Source organism: Exophiala aquamarina (genome assembly GCF_000709125.1).
Source record: "Exophiala aquamarina CBS 119918 chromosome Unknown aczIA-supercont1.4, whole genome shotgun sequence".
Lineage (NCBI taxonomy): Eukaryota > Fungi > Ascomycota > Eurotiomycetes > Chaetothyriales > Herpotrichiellaceae > Exophiala > Exophiala aquamarina.
In genome coordinates, this window is record NW_013550584.1 from 3,971,575 (window position 1) to 3,993,899 (window position 22,325).

The window sequence follows — 22,325 nt, forward strand, 5'->3', positions numbered from 1 at the left end:
CAGCCTTTGGATTTCATTGGGTTGCAAGAGTCTGCCTTGGCTGATTGTGCAGCGGCGCAGCCTAACCTCGTGCTCTCAAATGGGATGATGCGTTGTTCATCTCCAGGCTTTCCCTTCCACCCTCTTCATCTAGTCACTGAGATAGTTCCATCAGTCTTTTGAGAAGCGCAAGGCGACATGGCCGATCCATTTGGAGTCATTGGCGTGATTGGCGTCGCCATCCAGATCGTTCAAGTTGGTGTCCAATATGGATTGGATTGGAAAGACGCTCCAGCCGAAGCCAAAAGCTTCATAGCCGAGCTCGAAGTTCTGAAAACCGTCCTAGCAGAAACGAAAAAGAACATTCTGGACAATAAAGAGTTTGCAGATGCGTTCAAGGGACGGAATTCAGCCCTGCTTTCACACCTTGGAGACGGTGAGCAAGGGACAGACACTTCTCTTTTGGTATCAACCTGTCGCACCGAGCTGGAATCTCTCCTTGGGAATTTGGAGGCTCGATGTCAGCGCCATCGAATAGGATGGGAACGGATAAAGGGGGCTTTTCAGGCTAGAAAAACCCGAGAAGCTGTTGAGAACGTGCATCGGCATTGCCAGACCTTGAACAGCATGGCAGTGATCGATACGCTGGGCTCGGGGCAAGCGCATACAACATCGTCCACCGACAAAATGACTCGGCTCTGAGAGAGAGGAGATCAGCACTGCTCCGGAAGCTCTACACGTCTCCCTACAGAGATCGTAAGGACAGGAACCCGGAGCGGGTTGACGGAACCTGCGAGTGGTTCACAAATCATCCCTTATTCCAAACTTGGCAGAAGACTCAGTCCTCAACCTTGCTCTGGGTATCTGCAGATCCAGGTTGTGGAAAGTCAGTATTAGCGAAATATTTGGTGGATAACGTGCTCCAAAGCTCAGCGACAAGAACTACCTGCTGCTTTTTCTTCAAAGACGATTTCGAAGACCAGAGAAGCTTGGAAAGCTGCTTATGCTGTATCTTGCGCCAGATATTTGCTCAAAAGCCCGAGCTCCTTTCGAACATGATTCTCGAACATTTTGAGGCAGGTGGAGAGCGACTGCTTGGCTCGTTTCGAGAACTGTGGGATATTCTCATCGAAATAACAGCGGAAAAAACACCAGAGGTCGATAGGGCGAAAGGCCAACAGCCTAGAGAAATTCTCTGCATCCTAGATGCTCTAGATGAATGCGAAGAGAAAGGCCTACGACAGCTGGCCGAAGCCTTTCGAAAACTCGACCGGACTCACAAAAGCAATGTTGTTTTGAAATTCCTGCTAAGTAGTCGGCCACACATTCATATTCAACGCGCGTGCACCTCTCTGGGGAATACTGTCCCTACCATCCATCTCAGTGGGGAGGACGAGACCGAGGTCAAGAAGATCTCGCAGGAAATCAACACTGTCATAAAATTCAGAGTTAGAGAGCTGAGTACCAGGCTGGACCTCCTTCCAGAAGAACAACAAACCCTAAAGGACGAGCTAACCAGTGTACCCAATCGGACATATCTCTGGGTTCACCTTGTTTTCGAAATCATTCAAGAGAGCATCGACATCAGCCAGGAGTCTCTACGGGCCCAGGTCCGCAAACTTCCTGAAACAGTAGAAGCGGCTTACGACAAAATCCTTTGCAGGAGCCGTGATCCTACAAAGGCGAAGAGACTTCTGCATATCGTTGTGGCAGCTGAAAGACCGCTCTCGCTGGAAGAGATGGCACTGGCTTTGGCGATCAGAGAAAATCACCAGTCATTCAATGACCTCAAGCTGGAACCACTAAGTCGATTTCGCAACACTGTTCGAGAGATCTGCGGCCTACTCGTGGTCATTATAGATTCGAAAATTTATTTGCTCCATCAAACAGCAAAAGAATTCTTGGTCAAAACAGAAACTTGCAACCGAGGGGACTCCCTCAGCCGTGAGGTAGACAGTCTTCGATGGCGACATTCACTGCTGCCTGCAGATTCTCATCGTGTTCTAGCGGAAATATGTATGTGGCGACTGCTATGGACAAATGACAAGCTTGATACTGCGGATTGCTATAGATACAGGAATAAATTCCTTGATAGCCACATCATGCTCGTATATTGTGTCCAAAATCGGGCTAGCCACTTCCGCAAGGCCCATTTAGAAAACAGCACCGCGACGGTGTCATTAGCATTCAGACTATGTTCTGATGTGGTCGATCCCGCCTTTTGGTTTATGGTGGATGAGACCCCAGTCTCTGATAGATATGTTCCCCGAGCACAACACTTTGACTGTCTCCTGGTCGCTTCATATTTCGGGGTCGAGAGTGTCGTTAAGCTGTTTCTCGAAACTGATACTGGCGTAAAGTCACAAGAGCGAATACTCGGAAGGACAGCCCTATGGTGGGCAGCATATTGGGCGGTTGAGAACGGACATGAAGCTGCTCTTAAACTACTAATTGATACGGGCGAACTTGATATCAACACGAAAGACGCCCGTGGTCGGACGCTACTGGCCCAGGCCGCTAGTTCCGGCTACGATCCTATTGTCAAATTATTACTCGATGTTGGTAGTGCGCATGTAGATGCGCAAGACGAGGGTGGCACAACGGCGCTCTCATTTGCTGCCGCTTGCGGCTACGAGAGCATCGTCAAACTTTTACACAGCACCGGCCAAGTCGATCTTGAATCGAAAGATAAGAAAGGCCGGACGCCTCTTATAGATGCCACCTTAGCGGGACAGAGCGCTATAGTTATGTGGCTGCTCAAGACCTGTAATGTCGATGCTAACGCGAGGAATACCGCACTTTCGTATGCGGCCAGTTATGGACGTAGGGATGTGGCGAAAGGCCTGCTCAATACCGGAAAGATCAATGCTGACTCGAGTGATGATTTCGGTCGGACAGCACTTTCGAATGCGGCTGGGAATGGAAATAAGGCTGTGGTGAAAGTCCTCCTTACTGATGGTAAAGTTGATCCCCAGTCCAGAGATCGAGAAGGGTATACACCCTTATGGTATGCGACACACCCAGAAGTTACGTCCAAAGAGCGCGGTGACGTTGCTGAGTTATTGCGATCCAAACACTCTGATGACTCTGTATCTCAAGTATAAGACAGAAGGACAGCCAGTTTAACCTAAGCAGTGACCGCCATATAGCCTAGACTGTGCAAACGTAAATCGAAGTATTGCCAACGAAGATGGGACCCATGGGACCCTGAGATTAGAAATTCGTGTCGTGATCTCCAAAAATTTGGTTGCAAGAAGCAGGGTTTATCAATTCCATTCGAGGCAGTATTTGGCATTCAATCCTGAAAGTACCGTTCTTCGCCTTTGTAGGTCATCCCGCAGGACTGCTTCTCCACGCCAAACACCATTCTATCACTGTCACTTTGTCAACCCAGGCTCCACGAGTTTCTCTTGTATCACCTTCCACCGTATCGTAAACCAAGCGTCTACTCAATATGTGAATCTGAAATTCGGGTGATCGTCCCCGAGATTCCCTAACTCCTCTGGGGGCAGATTGAACCTGTCGTCTCTCTTGCCTTGATCTCGCAATCGGTTTTCTCTGTGGATATAGAAGAAGAAGGTGATTGCCGAGAAGACACAAATCCAGACGAGAGCGAAACCAAGTCCATATCCTAAGTGATACGTAGGCGCCTGGCGCGCAAGGAACATGTTGGATGCTACCAAACCTGAGCAATTGCCCAATGAAAGTTGAATTGCAGCACCGACCCCCTTTTTGTAATGGCCTCCCAGGTTGTTGTTCAGCCAGACAACAGTGGTCGGCTGTGTAAGCCAACAGCCACATGTAATGAGATAGATAGCGAAATATCTGGCCCCAACTGGAACCTCCAGCATTGCAAATAGAATAGCGTAGCCTACCATGGCCATGACACAGCCTGCAATTATGAATGCAAACCGGTGTTTGAGCCTGTCACTGAGTACGGCGGCCAACAACGCAATGGCCGTTGCCGCAAGGTAGATTGGAATCGACATGATTTGTGCCCTAACAGCCGTCCATCCAAGCTGCCTTAAGATCGTTGGGGTAAAGAACAGCGTTGCATAGTTGGTTGTTGCAATCCCTAGATACATCAATGCCCTTTGAATCATCAGATCTAGTTACCACTTCAGGTGTCAAGGGAAACTCACCCTAGCCAGATTTTCAAGTCCCCAAAGATGCGTCGAGCAGCAGCCTTGCTCCAGTGGTTCATGCTGGCGTCAAATGCTTCAGCTGTAAGCCTATCCGAGAGGGCTTTGCGCTCGCTGACAGATAAGAATTTTGCGGTTTCTGGCCAGTCGGGAATGAGATAGTAGCTGAAAAGACCAACAAGCACAGTGAAAGCACCTTCTACCATCAGCCAGACTCTCATACTGGATGTCATGCTTTGCTTACCTTCTAGAATAAAGATCCATCTCCATCCTTCGTACCCTCCAACGCCGTCCATGTTTGCAATTGCATAGGCCAACAGGCCAGAGAATGCTCCTGCGATAATCGAGGTGGCATAGAAGATATTGATTCGCAGTTGGAGTTCGTGGCGCTTGTAGTACCTGATATAAATTGCTCAGCATAATCTCCATTTCGTTGGGCTTTTACTTACATCGAGATGAGGTAAACACAACCCGGCACGAAGCCTGCTTCGAAGACTCCTATCAAGACCCGGCAGACCACCAGCCCAGCAAAGGACTTCGTGACTCCTTGACCGATTGTGACAATGCCGCAGCAAGCCGTGGTGATGCTCAAAAACACAGATGGCCGCATGTTCTTCAACATAATATTGCACGGGACGTCGAGCAAGACGTAGGTGATGAAGAATACAAACAACGCGATATTGTAGTCACTTCCGGCCATTCCCAGGTCCGCCTCCAAGCCTTGGATGCGTGCATTTCCAATATTGATTCTGAAAGTGGTGAGTTTCGCAAATGGAAGAGCTTAGGGAAGGGGACCTACCGATCAACGAAGAGACACAGCAGCAAGAGACATATTATAGGCATCAAATGATAGTCGACCTTGCGAAGGAGCTTTCGGTCATCCATTGGGTCGATCGAGAGAGCTTCCTCATGGACATGGTCGGAGGCTTCAGACAACTTTTGATCGATATCGTGTTGATCGATGGTCGCCATCGATGTCTTTTCATCCATCATATGAGCTAGAGTGGACTAAGCGAGGTTTGTAATGTCTTGACCACCGAGAGGGAGCTCCAGTGGCTTTATACTCGTGAAAGATGGATGTTGCTTGTCCTGTGCTTTGACTCGAATATCTTGCTTTTCCGACCTTCTGTCATTCACTTCACCAAGTTCCCCGGGTCGGATGTGTTCAGCTATACGTAGAAGGTGGATGCCTTGAAAGAATGAGATGGTCATAGTAAGGGGCATCCTCGGATCTCATCCCTACTACCCCACGGGGAGGACAAGACATACTTGGCGGATTCGGGAAGACATTGAGGTTCTAATGCAGTCGGAGAGATTGAACCGGCAAAGGCATGCCATGGGTCCACTTCAGATCTGGTGTGCTCATGTGTAGCGAGTTGGAGCAGTTCTGACTCGTTGTGAGGTTCGGATGCTGATCCTTGACTCCACTTCCTTTATCGCCCCGACGATTGATTATTAACTCCCCGAAGCCTTGGCTTCTGCTGCGGCTTCCAACGAAGTTCCGTAACACATTCTCTTCGCTCTATGACTCCCAGTTTCATAGTTCGCATTGATGGTTCCTTTCCCGACATGTCTCTAGGCACCCAACATAAGCCTTTGATTGTGGGCATGTATTATGCACTCGGCCCGCGACCAGCAAACCGACTTTTCGGGGAGATAAGGTAGCTTCAGACAGAGATGTACCATCCACCTTGACCGGCTCCTCGCAACCTAAGGCCATGGTGGAGAGCCCCTCGATCATATCCTGATAGTGACGTGGTGTATCTCATATCGGCGATACATGTACAATTACCTCCTACTTTAAGTACTAGTGAGCTCGCTGTGTAAAAGCTCACTTGTAAGTAGTAATATCGAGCTGGAATCTCCTTTCACGGGCCGTACGGGATCGATTGTCGTTGAAAGTAGCAATGATGGCTTTTATGTCGGCGCTATTCAAGCCCCAGGCTCAAACAGGGGAATCTTTGATGGAGAGAGCGGGCAATCTTGCCATTTGGGTTCTTCTGCTCACTGTTTTTTGCCAGCTGGCATTAGTGTTCTACAATGTTTTCATGCACCCCCTTCGCAAGATTCCAGGACCTCCACTTGCTCGTTGCACTCGGCTCTGGGCTCGTATCGGCAATTTCTATGGTCGAAAATCGGAAAGGGTGCATGACGCCCACCTCAAGTACGGACCAGTGGTCAGGGTTGGTCCAAATGAACTGTCATTCGCGGATCCCGCTGCTGTTAGAGATATCTATACTTCTGAGATTTTTACGAAGGAGGAATCATTTTATGTAAGTTTACGAAGACCAGATTCGGTTCAGGCACTCATTTTTCCAGCGCGCAAAGAAGATCTTCCACGAGAACCATTTGTTCAGTTTCAGGTATGTATTTCATGGGAAAGGTCGATATTGTCAAGCTGATGGCCAGTCTCAGAGACGCAGAAGCCCATAAACAACGCCGCAAGCTGCTTTTGAGGGGATTCTCTCAAGCGGCGATGTTGGAGTTCGAAGATGATATGTCAACCAAGATTGAAGCAATGTTGAATGGGTGGGCAGCAATATCCCACCGAGGCTCAATCAATGTATATCCTTGGCTTCATTGGCTTGGATTTGATGTTGTTTGTATGTTATGTAGCGCCGTGGAAAGCAATGTGCTAATTAACCTTCAGACCATTTAATGTTTGACGAAGATCCTGGATCTGTGCGAAAGGGAGAAGCACATGAAGTCATGCCGTACCTTAGAGCTTGGAGGCCTACATTCATTTATGTATGCAAAATCTCTGTCTCCAGGAGAAGATAACTAATCAATTGATAGAAAGAATTGATGCCCATACTTGAAAAGTGGGGGGTCTATATCCCAGGGCGAATTGGAGGACGTTTTCGCGACGTACAGGCCTGGAAGAAGGTGGGAGGAGACAACTACTTCCGTGTTTTCGGCACTGACCTCGGGATAGTACGCCATCGAAATCATCAAGAATTGCCGCGAGAGGCAGGCGCGAACACCCTTCTTGCGCAGCGTTCTGGGTGGGGAGAAGGACGCCTTTCTTGGACGGCCATTGACAGACTCAGAGCTTGCTGAAGAATGTATGGGTGGAATGTGAGTGTTTTGTAATCACCAAGGGTTTCTCAGACTGACAGTTGCAGGTTTGGAGGCAGCGGAACGACGGCAAATACCCTGGTGTACCTGCTGTGGGCTTGCTTAAGACGACCGGATGTCGTCCAGAAACTGCACGAGGAATTAAGGCAGCACTACCACACCCCATGCATTGTCCCGGACTACAAGGTGAGGGAAAGCCAATTCAGGGACATAAGATCAGGACTAATGGATGGAACAGACGTGTAGTACACTCCCATATCTACAAGCAGTCATCAACGAAACTCTGCGACTGTACCCAACAATCATTGCTACCCTACCTCGGACAGCCAGAGAGGAGGCAGTGGTGGCAGGAGTGACGGTGCCTAAAGGTGTAAGTGTCCAACTGGACTCTCTCCGCAGATTTCCTCAAGCTTACACGGTTAGACAATTGTCGGAACTCAGAATTACACCATTCATCGCAACGAAACCGCATATCCAAGGGCGGAAGAATTCTCTCCTGAGCGTTGGCTTGAAGAGGATGAGTCAGGTAGCACGCGCAAGGAGGCATTCACACCGTTTTCGGTTGGGACTCGCAAATGCTTTGGGATCAAGTAAGTTTGGCTCTGCTCTATATTTAATACTAGATCCTTTGGTTGACCCAAATGCATTCCAGCCTTGCACAGATGGAGCTTGCCAAAGTAGTGGCTGCCTTTTTCTTGAGATTTAACGGTGACATTGACACAAGCATGACTATAGAGGACATGCGGATGTATGATACTTTCAACGCGGGCCCTGCGGGAGCGAAGCTTTTATTGCATCTGAGGGAAAGAACTGCTTAGGTGAGCCAATGGTTCTGGCTTTAAAGGACTCGGTATATAGAACTGCCTAGATCATTGCTGCCCGTCAGGTAGACCCTTAACGTTCTTACATACTTGAGCTTCAGTAGAGAATAAGGACCGCGAAACATAGTTCTCTACTTTAGTCGGTGGAACACCTAAGTAGCCTTGGAGAGCACTGAGGCCCCGACGGTGATATTCTGACTCAATCCGATGCAAGCCTTGAGTGGGGATAAAACCCTAAACTAAAACTTCACGCAAATTATGTACCGAGGAAGTATGTCATGCCAATACCAGAATACTCTCCGTTACTTTACATCCTAACTTCGAAAGAGTTCCACATCTTGTTGCTCTTCATTGACTTCACTGGCGCTGTCTTGGACTGAAAGTCTTGCTTGGTACTTCGGCTGCGCAATTCCAACCGTTATATCAATCAGTTACCAATGCCGCAAGGTCGTTACTATCCGCCACAGACCGAAAAACTTCCTTCTCAGAAACGCCGCAAGGTGTCGTTAGCCTGCACGTACTGTCGGGACCGAAAAACACGATGCGATGGTCGTCAGCCCGCTTGCTCCGCTTGCATTCGGCGCGAAGCAGCAGCCTCCTGCCATTATGAAGAATCGTTTCTTACAACACAAAGGTGAGGAGATAGCTCAGAAAGCCGGGAAGACCACTAACCATCTCCAGGCATGTCTCTCTTCTCGAGGAGAAAATCAGAGATCTTGAAAAGAGGAATGCCCTTTTGCTCAGAGGCCTTAGGGGAGACCACTTTGAAGCTCGCCAACAGAGTAACTCTCCTGATACCAGCCCGCAGTCGCACACTCCAAGGTCTCTGCAACACCTCCAGGTACGTTTTGAGAACAAGCTTCTTGTGCGATCTGATCTGGTCTGATCCGGCTCATGTAGGCTGGCATGATTTTACCAAGCCCGCAAGATCCTGGATCAATCGATGGGTTGGCAACAGTATCCCCACAGGCATTGACTCAAGATAACACCTTGGTATATGGAAGCTCCTCCACCATTTCTTTCCTTCGTTCTCTTGTTCAGAAGGTTGATAAGCCACCAATAACCGCCGGCGGGATGCGGAAATATATGCAGGGTGATAGTGGGAATACGGTTCAAAGTGATCCCGCTTCGTCGCTCTTGCCTAGTCGTCGGCTTGCGGACGATTTCCTCGAAAACTTTTGGCGCTACACCCATCCACTATATCCCATCGTCCACCAAGGCACCATCAATCATGCGTACCAGTGCTTGTGGCTTTCAACCTCAGACGGCGCACAACCCACCCAGGCATCCTTCTCGGAAACCCGAGTGTTTTGGTCCACTCTCAATGTAATCTTTGCTATGGGATGTCAATTCAGCAACTACGTTGAAGTTTCACAACGCCCTTCGCTCGCCAATGAATTTTATAATCGCTCTCAATCGATCTCTTCCAGTTTTGTCTTGGAGGCTGCCAGTGTTGAGAGCGTTCAGTTCCTATTGTTGACAAGTATCTACCTGCAAAGTACGCAGCATGCTTCTAGGTGCTGGAATACTCTTGGTCTGGCCATTCGTGCAGCCCAAGCGGTTGGCCTCCATAGAGATGCTGAATGTTCCAGTCTCCTGGATCGAGAAGTCGGCCGTCGCATATGGCATAATTGCGTAATCCTCGACAGGTTGTCTTCTCTCATTTTTCAAGAGTTTCACCTGCTGACCCTTTTTGTAGACTTCAATCCATGTGTTTTGGACGACCAACGATGTTGACACATGCTTGCGTGGTCACAGCTCCACTCGCGGTCGATGAGGAGCTCCTTTCAGATCCCGCAGCGGAGACTCTTCACGAAGGGTGTGAGTCTCAAATGGGATTCTTCGTTCAGAGCATCGGACTATTCGAGATTTTGAATGACATCCTTACAACACTATATGTACATGATTCCGGTAGCGAATCTTCTCGTGAACGGAAATTTTTGAGCCCGGAGAGACTCCAGACTATGATGAGACTCAATTCAGCTCTTGACCAGTTCTGGCGGCAAGTGCCACCTTATTTGACGGTGCAACTAACCGAGATGGGATCACGCAGGGAGTGCTTTGTCTTACAAGCAAATGTCTTGTTGTGCAGGTGAGTGCCTTGCTCATCTAATTCCACTTGTTAGCTCATGAAAAATCTAGGTTTTTGTACATTAGGATGTTACTTCTTCGACCTGTTCTGCTAGCCGCCTGTAACGATGACCGCAGCCACGTCGTATCGGACATAGAGTTCGGTTCGGTATCGTTTGAACAGCATTTTATTGCAAAGGCTTGTGAAATCTGCGTCAAAACTGCGTGTGCACTGATTGAATCTATTCATACAAACCTGTATTCCATGATGCGGAATTCGGTCTGGTACACTGTTTACTGTAAGTTGAGCGCTCACCACTTTGTTCATATGACAACACTCATGGGCTTGATAGTCACTTTTTCCGCTGCAACTGTTCTTTTAGCGGCGACGGCATCCTGCTCAGAGAAGGGACCTTACATGAGTACAGTCGAACTTTCCGGCCCTTGGGAAAAGGTATTCTTAATTCTAGAATATCATCGAGGCAGAATACAGTCTGCGGAAAAGGCTATTCAAGTATTGAAATCACTGAGGGACAAACTCCAGTCCTCAAGAGGTGCTGCTAACGCAGCTGTTCAGAGGAACAGTATGCTCTCCGCGGAATCTTTGGCCTTGTCATTCATTATTGCTAACGTGATTTATAGAGGCTGAGAAACATGGTATGCCAGGCGGCGTCGTGGAGATTGCAGACGTTACCGACAACGCAAGGCCTCCTGGGTTGACAGAAAATGACGACACTGACCTCTTCGATTCCATCTGGACTGATGATGGTTTCAATTCCATGTCGAATGCGTGGTTCACGCAGCCCATCACCAACCTCGATTTCCTAGTCTTTGAAGGCTGATTACGCGTGGAGGCTTTGGCCGCTTTGCTGGTATAGCACTTTTGCGGCGACCTTCAGCTCGATCCACGAAGCTACAGCATTCCCATTTCCAGTTTCAAGGGAGACCGGTTAACATCATTTGAAGAGCGATTATTTATGCCACCACATATACCGTTGGACTTGTCTCAATCTTGTATCACATAACCACATAATTGTAATTAGGAACTTGATTTCTATGATAATTAATTAACCACAGACTCCTTTTTCTTCTCTTCTTCAACTAGTCTCCAGATCTCCTGCATCATTTTCCAAACAAACCGAAATGCATCCATCTACGTTCTGGCACCAGTCCAGTATTGAACTATCACGTGGTCAGCAAATCCGCCAAGAAATATTCCCCTCCACGACGTCAGATTGTCGGGATTCAGCCTGTCAGCTCGTGTCCTTCCTCCTATATCTTGTTCAAGCCTCTTGAATTTCTCAGCCCTTTGATGGCCATGCGAACATTGGATGATATACAGTGAGATAATGTGATCAGTTAGCTGCTGCAATTCTAACATATCCAGGCGCCGTTGGATTTCGCTATTTAGCACTTCGATTGGAGTAGATCTACGGCAAGCCTTGCGGGATGGCGACGGCTTTGACCCATGTGAAGATGGCTTGCGTTCCGTCTGCTGGAAGGTTGGTTTTAATGCATCTCTACAATTGAATGTCTGTCGATGGTCTTAGGCTTTCCTCCTCTACGGCCCTTTGAGTCAAAGATCATGGCCAAAGAAACTCGCAGAATCGCGTTCGGCTTACACTTCACTGCGAAACCATTTCTTACGGTTTATCGACCACCCGAATGACCTTCATTCCTCCGCTGACCCGCTTGCGGACGATGAAAATGTACGGTCTAATCCCTTTACTTGCGCCTTGAGGGTCTGACATCTGACAAAGCCAAGTCTCCATGGTCCACGCTCCGACAGGATGAACTGAGCAGAGAAGAAATCTTCCAGGACGTAACACGCTGTATGCAAGACAACTACTTCTTCCGAGAACCAGCTACCCAGAGAAGACTACTGGATATTCTGTTCATATATTCCAAATTGAATCCGGATATTGGATATCGGCAGGGAATGCACGAGCTGTTGGCACCAATTCTCTGGATCATTCAACAAGATGGCATCGATCTCGTGACAACTGCAAACATAGACAAACAGGCTGAGGGTATTAACCTCATGTTGGAGACTCTAGACAGTCAATACATCGAGCACGATGCGTTCAGCCTCTTCTGTGCAGTGATGCAGACGGCGAAGGCGTTCTACGAGATCGGAGAAAACAGAGATTCGTCACCGATCGTAGAGAGGAGCAAGAAAATCCATGAGGAGATACTGATTGCCATTGATCCAGAACTGGCCTCACATTTGACGGTTATAGGAATTCTACCCCAGATTTATTCCATGTGAGTCGTTCCTTTCATGGGAAAACCAACAACTCACGGTATCGTCTAGCCGATGGATTCGACTTTTGTTCGGGCGAGAGTTTGAATTCAAGGAAGTATTACGGATTTGGGACCTTCTTTTTGCCGAGAATATCAGGTCTGATGTCGTCGACCTCACGTGCGTTGCGATGTTGCTGAGATGTAGATGGACTTTGCTGGAAGCAGACTATACCACGGCGATTACAGCGCTGACACACTACAGTATGCCTCAGAGTCAGGAGGGACCACAACAATTGGTCCGGGACGCGACATTCCTGGACAAGAATCGGAACGAGCAGGCAGGGGCTACATTGATACTACGTTACACTGGGCGACGTCCAAAGGTGAATGAAACTCCTGGTAGTCGTAGTCAATCTGGAATACGAAATACGAGGATCATACAGCATCGTCAGTCGCCGAGTGCCTCTCCGGGAAGGTTTGCCTCACCTCAGAGACAGCTGGAAGGATTATTCCAAGACGTGGCTGGCGGGTTACAGAAGCGAACTGAAGGTTGGAATGTTTCCAAAGCCGTCCGAAGTGCGGTGGGAGAGGTCCGACGTAATATGAACAACTATCAGACGTCACATTCGAGACAGCCGAGTACCGACATACTGGACACGGAACGCAAGTCGTTGGATGGCAGAGCAGAGGAAATCCGACAAGTATCTCGGCGCAAAATTGAGGAACTGGAAACGCGCAATAAAACCCTGGCGAGGATGCTTGACGATGCGCTACAAGCTCTCCGCTCTACCAAACTTGCAAGTTCTGAATATCCAGAGGATGCGGATCAGAGTTTCAACATGAGCCTTGCGAAGATTCAATTTGTGTCGGTATACCTTGCCAACAATGATATTCCGATCCCGCCAGAAATACCCCTGTCGAAGGAGGAAAAGTGCCTGCCCAAACTCCCACAGAAGACCGCAGCGGTCCAAGCGGATGAAGCGAAATCAGAATCATCGACACCTTCTGCTGAAACTTCAGCTCACGGTGTCGAAGATATAACCATTGTTGAGCCGAAGAAGGAGGCAGTTCCGACAGCTCCAGGTCCTCATGCGGCGAGTAGTGGCGAGAACGGCGGTAGCTCTACAGGCCACAAGTCGCGACCATCATTGATGGATTCCTCGTTCTCATTCATGCTAGGTGAGAATCGACATCGATCGAGCTTTGTCACCTCAGTTGCAGCGTTGCCTGAGCAGAGAAGGGACAGTGAATCCAAGACCCGATCCGCCCAGTTATCAAGCGAGGCAAAGGCACAGCAAGCACGAAGGGGGTCCGAAAGCGAGGATGATGGGTTCACACTCACCAAGATACGCGGGGGATAGGATTAGCTAGTTGTTCATGAGGGATTGGGAATGAATAAGTGCAACCAAGTAGTCTCCAGTTGTAACCTAACACTAGAAGATGACTAGACCAAGAACTCTATGAGACGAAGTTTCTCACATCGGCAGAGAATTTTCAAGGGCAGTGCCGATATTATCCCATCACTGCACCACGGTGACTCCAGCCCGAGCAGTCAATAATGAGGAGAGGTGACATAAGGCTTTATGAAAGTGGATATCTGGTCACCGGAACATCCCATCAGGCTGAACGAAATTGGTGGGGCAAGTGCACTGGAGTTGCCCGCATGCGCCTTCCGCTTATTGCTTATCCATCATCGTGATGTTCGGGTGATGCCTGCCTCCCCCAGAATTCGACCTCAAGCCACACAACAAACACCACAGTTGTACCACGACCTATTGCTGCCATTGATATCCCTTGCTTACGGTCCGCCTTCCTACGACTTCGGTCATCACTAGTCCTTAGACCCAAGTGCGCACCTCTCAGTCCTCTTCCGTCTACAAGCGAAGACCCTGCTCCTCTGCCGTCTGGTCTCCCATCAACTGTACTGCAACCTCGCCGAAACCAAGCCTTTCAATTTGAGGGCTTCCTCCTCGCTCATAACCACTATAAGCTGTTGAGGAGGAAGCCGAGCAACCCCGAGGGAAAGAGCAGGAGTCAATAGGCTAAGATCGGTTGATATAGCCCAGGGTCGTGGGAACTCGGATTCCTCTTGCCTAACTCCCGAGGGAGTGAATCGAGTGAGGAGGTAAGATGGGACTCACCTACAATACATACCTCAATTCCGCAAAGATCTTTGGGTGCAAGGTAGGTTCCATCTGCAGAAGCACGTCGGACACTACAACTCGATTGACTATGATGATTGCATACTGACCGCCTCCCTGTTGGCAGACTTGCAAGACGCATCTGGCGGACTTTGACGACATCATATCGCGTAACTTTCGAGGGCAGCATGGAAAAGCATTTCTCTTCTCCACGGTGGTCAACATCAAGCAGGCCGAGGCAATGGAACGTAATATGACCACCGGCAGACACATTGTGCGTGACATCAAGTGCAAACAGTGTGACGAGACGGTGGGATGGAAGTACGACAAGGCTTATGAGGCCAGCGAGAAGTACAAGGAGGGCAAGTATATTCTGGAGTCAGAACTGCTGTGCACCGTCAATTGATACAATTTTGGGTTTATTGGGGACTAGAGGATCCAGGCTTGGGATCAACAGCTACAGGATAAGTTTACGAGCCTGCTCGGACGGCCAATTGAACGCAGTTTCTTTTCGGTATGGCATCGGCGGGTTTTGACTTGCTTGGAGGATCCATTATCACAACCACCACTTGGGCCACCAGGAGCACGGGCTTGGAGTTTACTTGCATATACCATCAGAGTCAGAAAGGGACGGAGACATGACTGGGCGCGATGGGAACCTTGTTTTGGTGTTTTCTTTTGGGAAACTGCAACATTGATAGACTGACTATGAGTGACGGCGCAGCCGCCAAAGCCACGACTATATCACATATAATAATATCTTTCATAGCATACGAGACGAGGCCGGGGAAAGAAACCTCCATCCACTATTGGCTTGGACAATCCGCCGTACTCAGCGAAGGCGTCCTTTTTGTGATGCGGGATAGGAGAGGCTGTGGGTTTCCATGGAACTCGGATTCCGACCCGTGAGAGGCAGGTTTCGGTTCTGCGAGAATACAATGTTCCGATGTGACTCGGCGGGTCATAGAAAGGGCATGGCATGGCTGTCGAATGGTCGGACAACTGGATAACAATTCAGCCTGAGACACCCGATCTTCCCCACCAGGCAACGTGACGAACTTGCGAGGGACGTGGAAGAGCACCCCTCGCGCTCCCCCGCAGCCGAAGCCTAGGTAAACCGACATGCAGTAGTAATAATAACATGATGGGTTGAAAGGACTTTCGGAGATGAGCTTGATGCAACGCCGAACTAAGATCTCGGTTTTGTTTTTTCCTATATCTTTATATTGGTCAAAGAGTACTGAGAGTATTCCGGTTTCCGGGTCTTTACTTGCCATTGCTTCTAAGTGTTTTCGGGTCTCCTCTCCAGCTTCGTACATCCTCCCTCCCATTCTCATAGTTTTGCAAGGTGAGGTGATACGTATATACCATTATCCAAGGAGAAAGGCGCACCCCGAAAAGGCCAGCCCCAAGAAACGAGAAAGCTAAACCAGAAAAAATGGCAGCTCAGGATACCATGCAAGCGGTGGTGTTCAAGGGGAAATTGGAGGTTGCGGTGGAAAGGAGACCGATCCCGAAGATTCAGGATCCGAAAGACATTATCATCAAGGTCAGGTACACGGCGCTGTGTGGCAGGTGAGTTCTGACAATCCTACGCCGCCCTTGAGTGGCGGGCTGCTCGGGGCTTGACTGGTTGACGCCTCGTTCTTCTAAACGCACAGTGAACTGCACGTCTTCCGAGGCCACCAGCCATCACCTACAGGATTCATCATGGGCCACGAGTTCACCGGCGAAGTAGTCGAGACGGGATCGGATGTCAAATCCGTCAAGAAGGGCGACCTGATCGTCACGCCCTTCACCGTCAATTGCGGCGAGTGCTTCTACTGCAAGAAGGGCTTCTCCTCACGCTGCGAGAAGTGCCAGCTGTTCGGCTGTGCCGTTCTCGACGGCGGCCAGGCCGAGTACTGCCGCATCCCGCTCGCAGACGCGACCGTCGCGAAGGCGCCGCCGAATATCGACGAGAAGAAGTTGGTGCTCATGGCCGATATCTTCCCCACCGGGTACTTCGCGGCGGCAAATGCGTTCCGCGGGTTTGATCAGGAGACCATTGAGACCAGTGTGGTGGTGTTGATCGGGTGTGGGCCCGTCGGGCTGTGTGCGCTGGTGAATGCGCTGGATTATAAGCCTAAGGCGCTGCTGGCGGTGGATGGTGTCGACGACAGGTTGGCGCTGGCGAAGAAGCTGGGCGCTGAGCCCTGGAATTACTTGAAGGATAAGGAGGGTCTGAAGAAGCGTGTTCTCGAGTTGACTGATGGCCGGGGTGCTGACACGGCGATTGAGATCGTGGGACACAGTGATGCCCTAGGGATGGGCTTCGAGCTCCTCAGGCCATGGGGCAATATCTCGAGTGTTGGTGTGCACAACGGCGAGATCCCGTGGACTGGCAACCAGGCGTACGGCAAGAATTTGCGGATCCAGATGGGGAGGTGCCCTGTTCGAAGTAAGCATACCTACCTTGACCAGTACGCACCGCGCGTGCGTTGGGCTGTGTTTCTGTCCTTGCTGACATGAGGGCCTCCTCTAGGTCTCTTCGAAAAAGCTTTGGACGTTCTGGCAAGGAAGCAGGACCAACTTGAGTGAGTAGACGAGTTCTGGTGTCACCCGATTTTGCTGACGGTGTTCCTTCTAGCTTTATGGTTGAAAATATCAAGCCCATGTCGGAAGCGGTCAAATGGTATGACGAGTTCAATAACATGCGGGTGCAGAAGATCGTTTTCGAGGCAGATAAATAAGAAAAGAGTGCGGAGTAGGAGATGGGACAAGAGCACGCTCAGCACGTTGAACCAGTGTTGTTAGCAGCACTCCGTACTTTGTAAGACATGTGATCCGTGTGATATGCAGGCGTGGTGAGAATCTCTCGGTGAACAGCATGGGGATTCCTGGATCTTGCAGCATCAATCGAGATCCGGACTGCATTGGGCGCCGTGATAGCGAGATCTGGCCCTGAGTCGGGCCCTGAGTGACCACAGGACATGGTGAGAGGCGAGAAACCACTCCGTACGGTGTGGTGTACTTGTGCCCTCGAGGCTGAGGCGGTGACGAGGCGAGAGCCCGGGGAATTGATCTCTTGGCACACATTGCGTTGGTCTACCACATAATAACTGCTTGGGGGCTCTACGTCCTGGCTAGGCATGGGACCCATTGGGCGGGGTGCCTTAGGTGGTTGAATTAGAAGGCTGGATCCAGCGACTTGGGGTGGCTTAAGTTGGGGCTAACCTGCTCTAAGCCAAGGACTTGATACTAGCAGTTAGGACAGTGATAGTGGTGAGTTAGCTAGGCACTACGGGAGGGAGGGGGACTAGCTAGGGGCTTAGTTCGACGGTTAGTGGCCAGCCTCAGTCACGACGCACGACGCACAATGCACGACTGCTCCCTCGCCATCAACTTTTTTGACTGTGGGCTCTCACCAATGGGCAGTCATTGCAGGCACCCGCAGGGCAGCTGTTTGTGCTTGCCAAACACAAACCAAACAGTTCAAATTCCTGCAAAAACTCCACCGAAACCAAGCTGCCAAAGTTGCTAATGCTAATTCACGCACTTGGGTCGTCCTCCTCGTAACTGCCTCTACCACCACCACTGCTACTCCGTACCGCTGCTAGTTTCCTCCATCACCTTTTCTATCCACCTTCACCTCACCACTTCATCCTCGCTACCATCGAACTCACTCCTACACTCACGCTCGCACTCTTCTACCTTTCTATCCCTCATCCCTCATCTCACGTCTCTCGTCTCTCGTCTCTCGTCTCTCGTCTCTCGTCTCTCCACCCCTCCACCCCTCCGACAACCTCGTCCTCTTCTCTCTCCACACCATCGTACCTCATCCTCACTAGCCTCTCTATCACAGTCCTGCTTCTTCAGAACGGCCTGTCTCTCAATCCGCCATCCGCATAACCGCACAATTCTCCCGCACAACCTCAACCAACACCCGCCCTCATCTCGCTTCTCCTCACCACAATTACCGCCCTGACCCCTTTCCGATCTCCTTGATCCCCGTCAACCCCATTTGCAATGGCTTCTGCAGAGTCTCCAATCAACGCCAACCACATCGATGATGCTGGCCTTGTCGATGGCATGAACGTCCTCAGTGTAGGCGACAGCAGGGATGAGCAACCCAAGACTGAAGAAGAATACGCGCAGTCACAGCTCACCCTCCGCGCCATTGTCTCTACCAAGGAAGCTGGTGTCATCATTGGCAAAGCGGGAAAGAATGTTGCCGACCTTCGCGAGGAGACTGGCGTCAAAGCTGGTGTGAGCAAGGTCGTCCAGGGAGTCCATGACCGTGTCCTGACTGTCACTGGACCCCTCGCTGGTATTTCAAAGGCATACTCGCTTGTTGCCAAAGGCCTTCTGGAAGGTGCGCCTCAGATGGGCATGGGTGGTGTCATTCAAAACAACGGAACCCACCGTAAGTTTTTGCCTGTCTTCTTTTCTCTGAAGCACTACTGACAAATGGTATAGCCATTCGCCTGTTGATCTCTCACAACCAAATGGGCACCATTATTGGTCGTCAAGGCCTCAAGATCAAGCACATCCAGGATGCCTCTGGTGTCCGCATGGTTGCCCAAAAGGAAATGCTGCCACAATCCACCGAGCGCATTGTTGAAGTCCAAGGAACTCCAGAGGGCATTGACAAGGCCATTTGGGAGATTGGAAAATGCCTCGTTGATGACTGGCAACGCGGAACTGGCACTGTCCTTTACAACCCAGCAGTCCGAGTTCAAGTTGGCTCTGGTCCTTTGCCCCCTGCCGTTGGCGCGGCCGGCAGCGGTGGTAATGCAGCACCCACCGGTGGCAGCTATGGAGGCGGTCGATCTTACAACCGAACTGGCAACGGTGCTGATTTCAGCGAGACCAGAACCTACAATCGCGGTAACGACGGTCCCCGCGGCGGCGGCATCCCCATTGTCACGGAAGATGGCGAAGAGGTTCAGACCCAGAACATCAGCATACCCGCCGATATGGTCGGCTGCATCATTGGCCGGGGTGGATCCAAGATCAGCGAAATTCGAAAGAGTTCGGGGGCACGAATCTCCATCGCAAAGGCACCTCATGATGACACTGGGGAAAGAATGTTCACTATTATGGGCAGCGCCAGTGCCAATGAGAGAGCCTTGTACCTGTTGTACGAGAATTTGGAAGCCGAGAAGGGCCGCCGACAACAGATCTCCTCCGAGTAAGGCTACGTCCGACTTGGATGCGATGCAACCTCGCCTACTTGCACACTCAACTGCGACTGCGCTTGATGGCCTCCGCAGACCTGAGATTTACAACTCTACCAACTACTCCCAACACGCTCCTTCCATTCACCAATTTCCTTCTCGGCCGGTCGAAACACAATTGACGAAAAGCACGGGGCATCGTTTTTTTCCTTTGGCGTCCGATAGACGGTGTCTTGCGCAAAGCGACATGACGAAGCTTATGATACCTTTTTAAACCTCTCGCCTGGCATGCGAGTTGATGAGTGATGACCTGTGCTTGTATGCAACCCACCACTACAATCCTTCTCTTAATCGCACCACCATCCATTCACCGATGACCGATCACTTCAGACTTGTCTTTGTTTTGTGGTGCAGGACCACAAAATGGACCGCCCAACACTACACCACGAATCCCAACACAACACATACACCGATTGCCCTGCAAGATGTTGTTTGCTCCAATGACCGGGACTGACAGCGAGGTGAGACTTTTGTCCAGGCTGTGGTGAAGGATAGTTGCGAATTGTGACGATTGGGCAGTGGGAGCTGGGGGCCCTAGTACCGCACAGTACAGCATTGAGAATCCAGAACACAGTTAGCAAACCACCAGTCGAGCTGGCAGAGAAGCAATTGCAGCAAAAGCAACGGCGGGCAGGTGGAATTCTCCTAGTCAAATACTGAAACTCATCCAGACCTGTATCTGTCTCCGTCTTCCGCGGACCGAGTATTCTTCTAACTGTTTTGTGATGACGACGCATGTGCGAGGCACCTCCTCGGAATTTGTAGGCAGCCACTGTATTTCTGTGTGGTACAAGTAGATTACGAGCACTCATATGTTTGGTGGTGGCTTGGAGACCTCACCTTGGCCGGAAGCGGATGAGAGAAGCCGAAGGCTCGCATGTCCTGTTCACCAGGGACAGAGTACGTACCTCGAGTTCCCTGTAATCCGTACGGAGCATGGAGGGTCTTGTAGTTTGTACGGAGTACGGAGTAAGCTGTAAAGAGTACGCGTAGTCGATGCAGTCGATGCGCCACATGCAAAAAGGCGGGTAAGGGCAGCTGTATTGTGTGAAGGTCGAAATCGGAGGTCTGACATGGCGAATGACAAGTGACCGTTGGAGGGGGCGGCATTATAACGTGAAGAATTGGAAGCGGAGTGTGGTGGAAATTGCCCCTCCACGCCAGGCCGGCAGCCGGCTTATTCAGTCTGACAGAAACCACTTTCTCCCATCTGATGTCACGGAAACGGCAGAGGCACCAGACCAGGTGGGTGCCAGGCTCGACCAGGCTTGACCCGGCTTGGGGTGCAGGAGCTGATGGGCGATCCATGGTACGAAGTGCAGAACCCTGTAGTCACCGCATGTTGATGGCCCTGACAGGTGGACCATAGGCCACAATTCCTGGACAAAGAGCGGTATGCATGTGTGGCCATCACGCATGGGGATATGGGGCTCGCATACGCACTTGCTCACAGACCACGGCATGACTGCGTCACTGCTTCTTCGTAGGGCTTGGACATGGGTTTAGCACAGGCATTACCTGCAAACGTGCCCCTCGCTCCACCAGAGTAGGAGGACAACAGAATTATGGAAGTTGGCGGACTATTCGGAATCTATGAGGGCGGGCCTGTAAAACCACCGACTGGCTTGCGTCTGGTAATGGTAATCAGGGAGAGGGAATGCGAATGGATTGGCGAGACAATTGAGACACGGAACACCAACACGATTCAGATACAGACTCAGTCATTACAGTGCGAGCGCACCCAGAAGAACTGCATCAGATCAACCATCAGCCTGTTGCTATTTCATCCAAGCCCGGCTTTGCCTGATGACAGACCTGTTTCGACCCATCCTTTCTTGTCCTCATCCTTCTCCGTCTCCTGTTCCTGTTCCTGCTCCTCATCTGTACTCCGTATTGCTTTTGATTCACTCAACAGCCAACCTAATTTCCCAGTCAGTTGTTTTGGGCCGGCAAATTTGGCCCCTCGGCCCCAATCGAGGCCTGAAGCTGCCTGAACAGCCTGCCTGAGAACACGGCCGTGCCTATGAGTGGTGTTTCATGTAGCCGCCTGTCGCAGATCACCCAAAGGCGCCGGAACGACCACAGGGCAAAGGGCCAAAACGGCCAGCCCGCCCAACCCACCCAACCCACCAAACTCAGCAAAAGGTCCAACCTGCCAACCCAAAACCCGACGTCTGCTTGGGTCAGTGTCTCTCCAAGTTAAGACTCGAGGAAAGCCAGTTACTAAGTGCTCCGTAGTAAAGACCAGCAAACTGCAGGACGGAGTCTCACCCGCTATCTCGTACCAAGTCAAGCCGAGTCTCACCTCGCCAAACTCACGCCTGCGGTGACCAGAAGCCGCCAGAACTGGCCCCGGGCTCAGCCAGCCCATCGCCATACCACCACTCATCACCACTCACTACTGCAATTCATTTCTGGTTCCTCACCACATTCTTCCCTCTTGTGTTTTATTGCCATCTGAACAGACCAGCTTTATCTCCAGTAACATCTATCCGTGGCTGCAGTTCCTGGTGTAACCAGCAGGCAGCCTGTTTGCAACGAGGCGTTATTCTGATCGATACAAGACGACACTGCATCCTGGTGCAACAACAAGTCCTCCCACTGCAGCTGCTGTTGCTGGACAATTGATCC

General features: G+C 50.5%; 8 protein-coding genes across 8 annotated transcripts; 7 read left to right on the top strand and 1 right to left on the bottom strand.

The window, feature by feature from the left end:
* Nucleotides 1–177: 177 nt before the first annotated feature.
* On the top strand, nucleotides 178–681 carry A1O9_06530 (uncharacterized protein; the record flags this gene model as incomplete). The annotated part of the gene is made up of 1 exon (XM_013405740.1): nucleotides 178–681. One exon carries the CDS (start codon nucleotides 178–180, stop codon nucleotides 679–681), a length of 504 nt encoding a protein of 167 aa, XP_013261194.1.
* Nucleotides 682–1,034: 353 nt separating this feature from the next.
* On the top strand, nucleotides 1,035–3,083 carry A1O9_06531 (uncharacterized protein; the record flags this gene model as incomplete). The annotated part of the gene is made up of 1 exon (XM_013405741.1): nucleotides 1,035–3,083. The coding sequence occupies one exon, from the start codon at nucleotides 1,035–1,037 to the stop codon at nucleotides 3,081–3,083; it is 2,049 nt and encodes a 682-aa protein (XP_013261195.1).
* A 345-nt stretch (nucleotides 3,084–3,428) lies between these two features.
* Nucleotides 3,429–5,111, bottom strand: A1O9_06532 (uncharacterized protein; the record flags this gene model as incomplete). Its single annotated transcript, XM_013405742.1, has 5 exons — nucleotides 3,429–4,071; nucleotides 4,122–4,320; nucleotides 4,366–4,520; nucleotides 4,571–4,870; nucleotides 4,921–5,111. The coding sequence occupies 5 exons, from the start codon at nucleotides 5,109–5,111 to the stop codon at nucleotides 3,429–3,431; spliced, it is 1,488 nt and encodes a 495-aa protein (XP_013261196.1).
* Nucleotides 5,112–6,031: 920 nt separating this feature from the next.
* Nucleotides 6,032–7,793, top strand: A1O9_06533 (uncharacterized protein; the record flags this gene model as incomplete). The annotated part of the gene is made up of 8 exons (XM_013405743.1): nucleotides 6,032–6,394; nucleotides 6,505–6,724; nucleotides 6,772–6,869; nucleotides 6,918–7,007; nucleotides 7,057–7,199; nucleotides 7,247–7,385; nucleotides 7,438–7,569; nucleotides 7,623–7,793. The coding sequence occupies 8 exons, from the start codon at nucleotides 6,032–6,034 to the stop codon at nucleotides 7,791–7,793; spliced, it is 1,356 nt and encodes a 451-aa protein (XP_013261197.1).
* A 4,131-nt stretch (nucleotides 7,794–11,924) lies between these two features.
* Nucleotides 11,925–13,695, top strand: A1O9_06534 (uncharacterized protein; the record flags this gene model as incomplete). The annotated part of the gene is made up of 2 exons (XM_013405744.1): nucleotides 11,925–12,355; nucleotides 12,405–13,695. The coding sequence occupies 2 exons, from the start codon at nucleotides 11,925–11,927 to the stop codon at nucleotides 13,693–13,695; spliced, it is 1,722 nt and encodes a 573-aa protein (XP_013261198.1).
* A 769-nt stretch (nucleotides 13,696–14,464) lies between these two features.
* Nucleotides 14,465–14,881, top strand: A1O9_06535 (uncharacterized protein; the record flags this gene model as incomplete). Its single annotated transcript, XM_013405745.1, has 2 exons — nucleotides 14,465–14,518; nucleotides 14,603–14,881. 2 exons carry the CDS (start codon nucleotides 14,465–14,467, stop codon nucleotides 14,879–14,881), a joined length of 333 nt encoding a protein of 110 aa, XP_013261199.1.
* Nucleotides 14,882–15,913: 1,032 nt separating this feature from the next.
* Nucleotides 15,914–17,207, top strand: A1O9_06536 (uncharacterized protein; the record flags this gene model as incomplete). Its single annotated transcript, XM_013405746.1, has 4 exons — nucleotides 15,914–16,050; nucleotides 16,137–16,915; nucleotides 17,000–17,051; nucleotides 17,105–17,207. 4 exons carry the CDS (start codon nucleotides 15,914–15,916, stop codon nucleotides 17,205–17,207), a joined length of 1,071 nt encoding a protein of 356 aa, XP_013261200.1.
* A 1,276-nt stretch (nucleotides 17,208–18,483) lies between these two features.
* Nucleotides 18,484–19,652, top strand: A1O9_06537 (uncharacterized protein; the record flags this gene model as incomplete). The annotated part of the gene is made up of 2 exons (XM_013405747.1): nucleotides 18,484–18,880; nucleotides 18,934–19,652. The coding sequence occupies 2 exons, from the start codon at nucleotides 18,484–18,486 to the stop codon at nucleotides 19,650–19,652; spliced, it is 1,116 nt and encodes a 371-aa protein (XP_013261201.1).
* Between the last annotated feature and the right edge of the window lie 2,673 nt (nucleotides 19,653–22,325).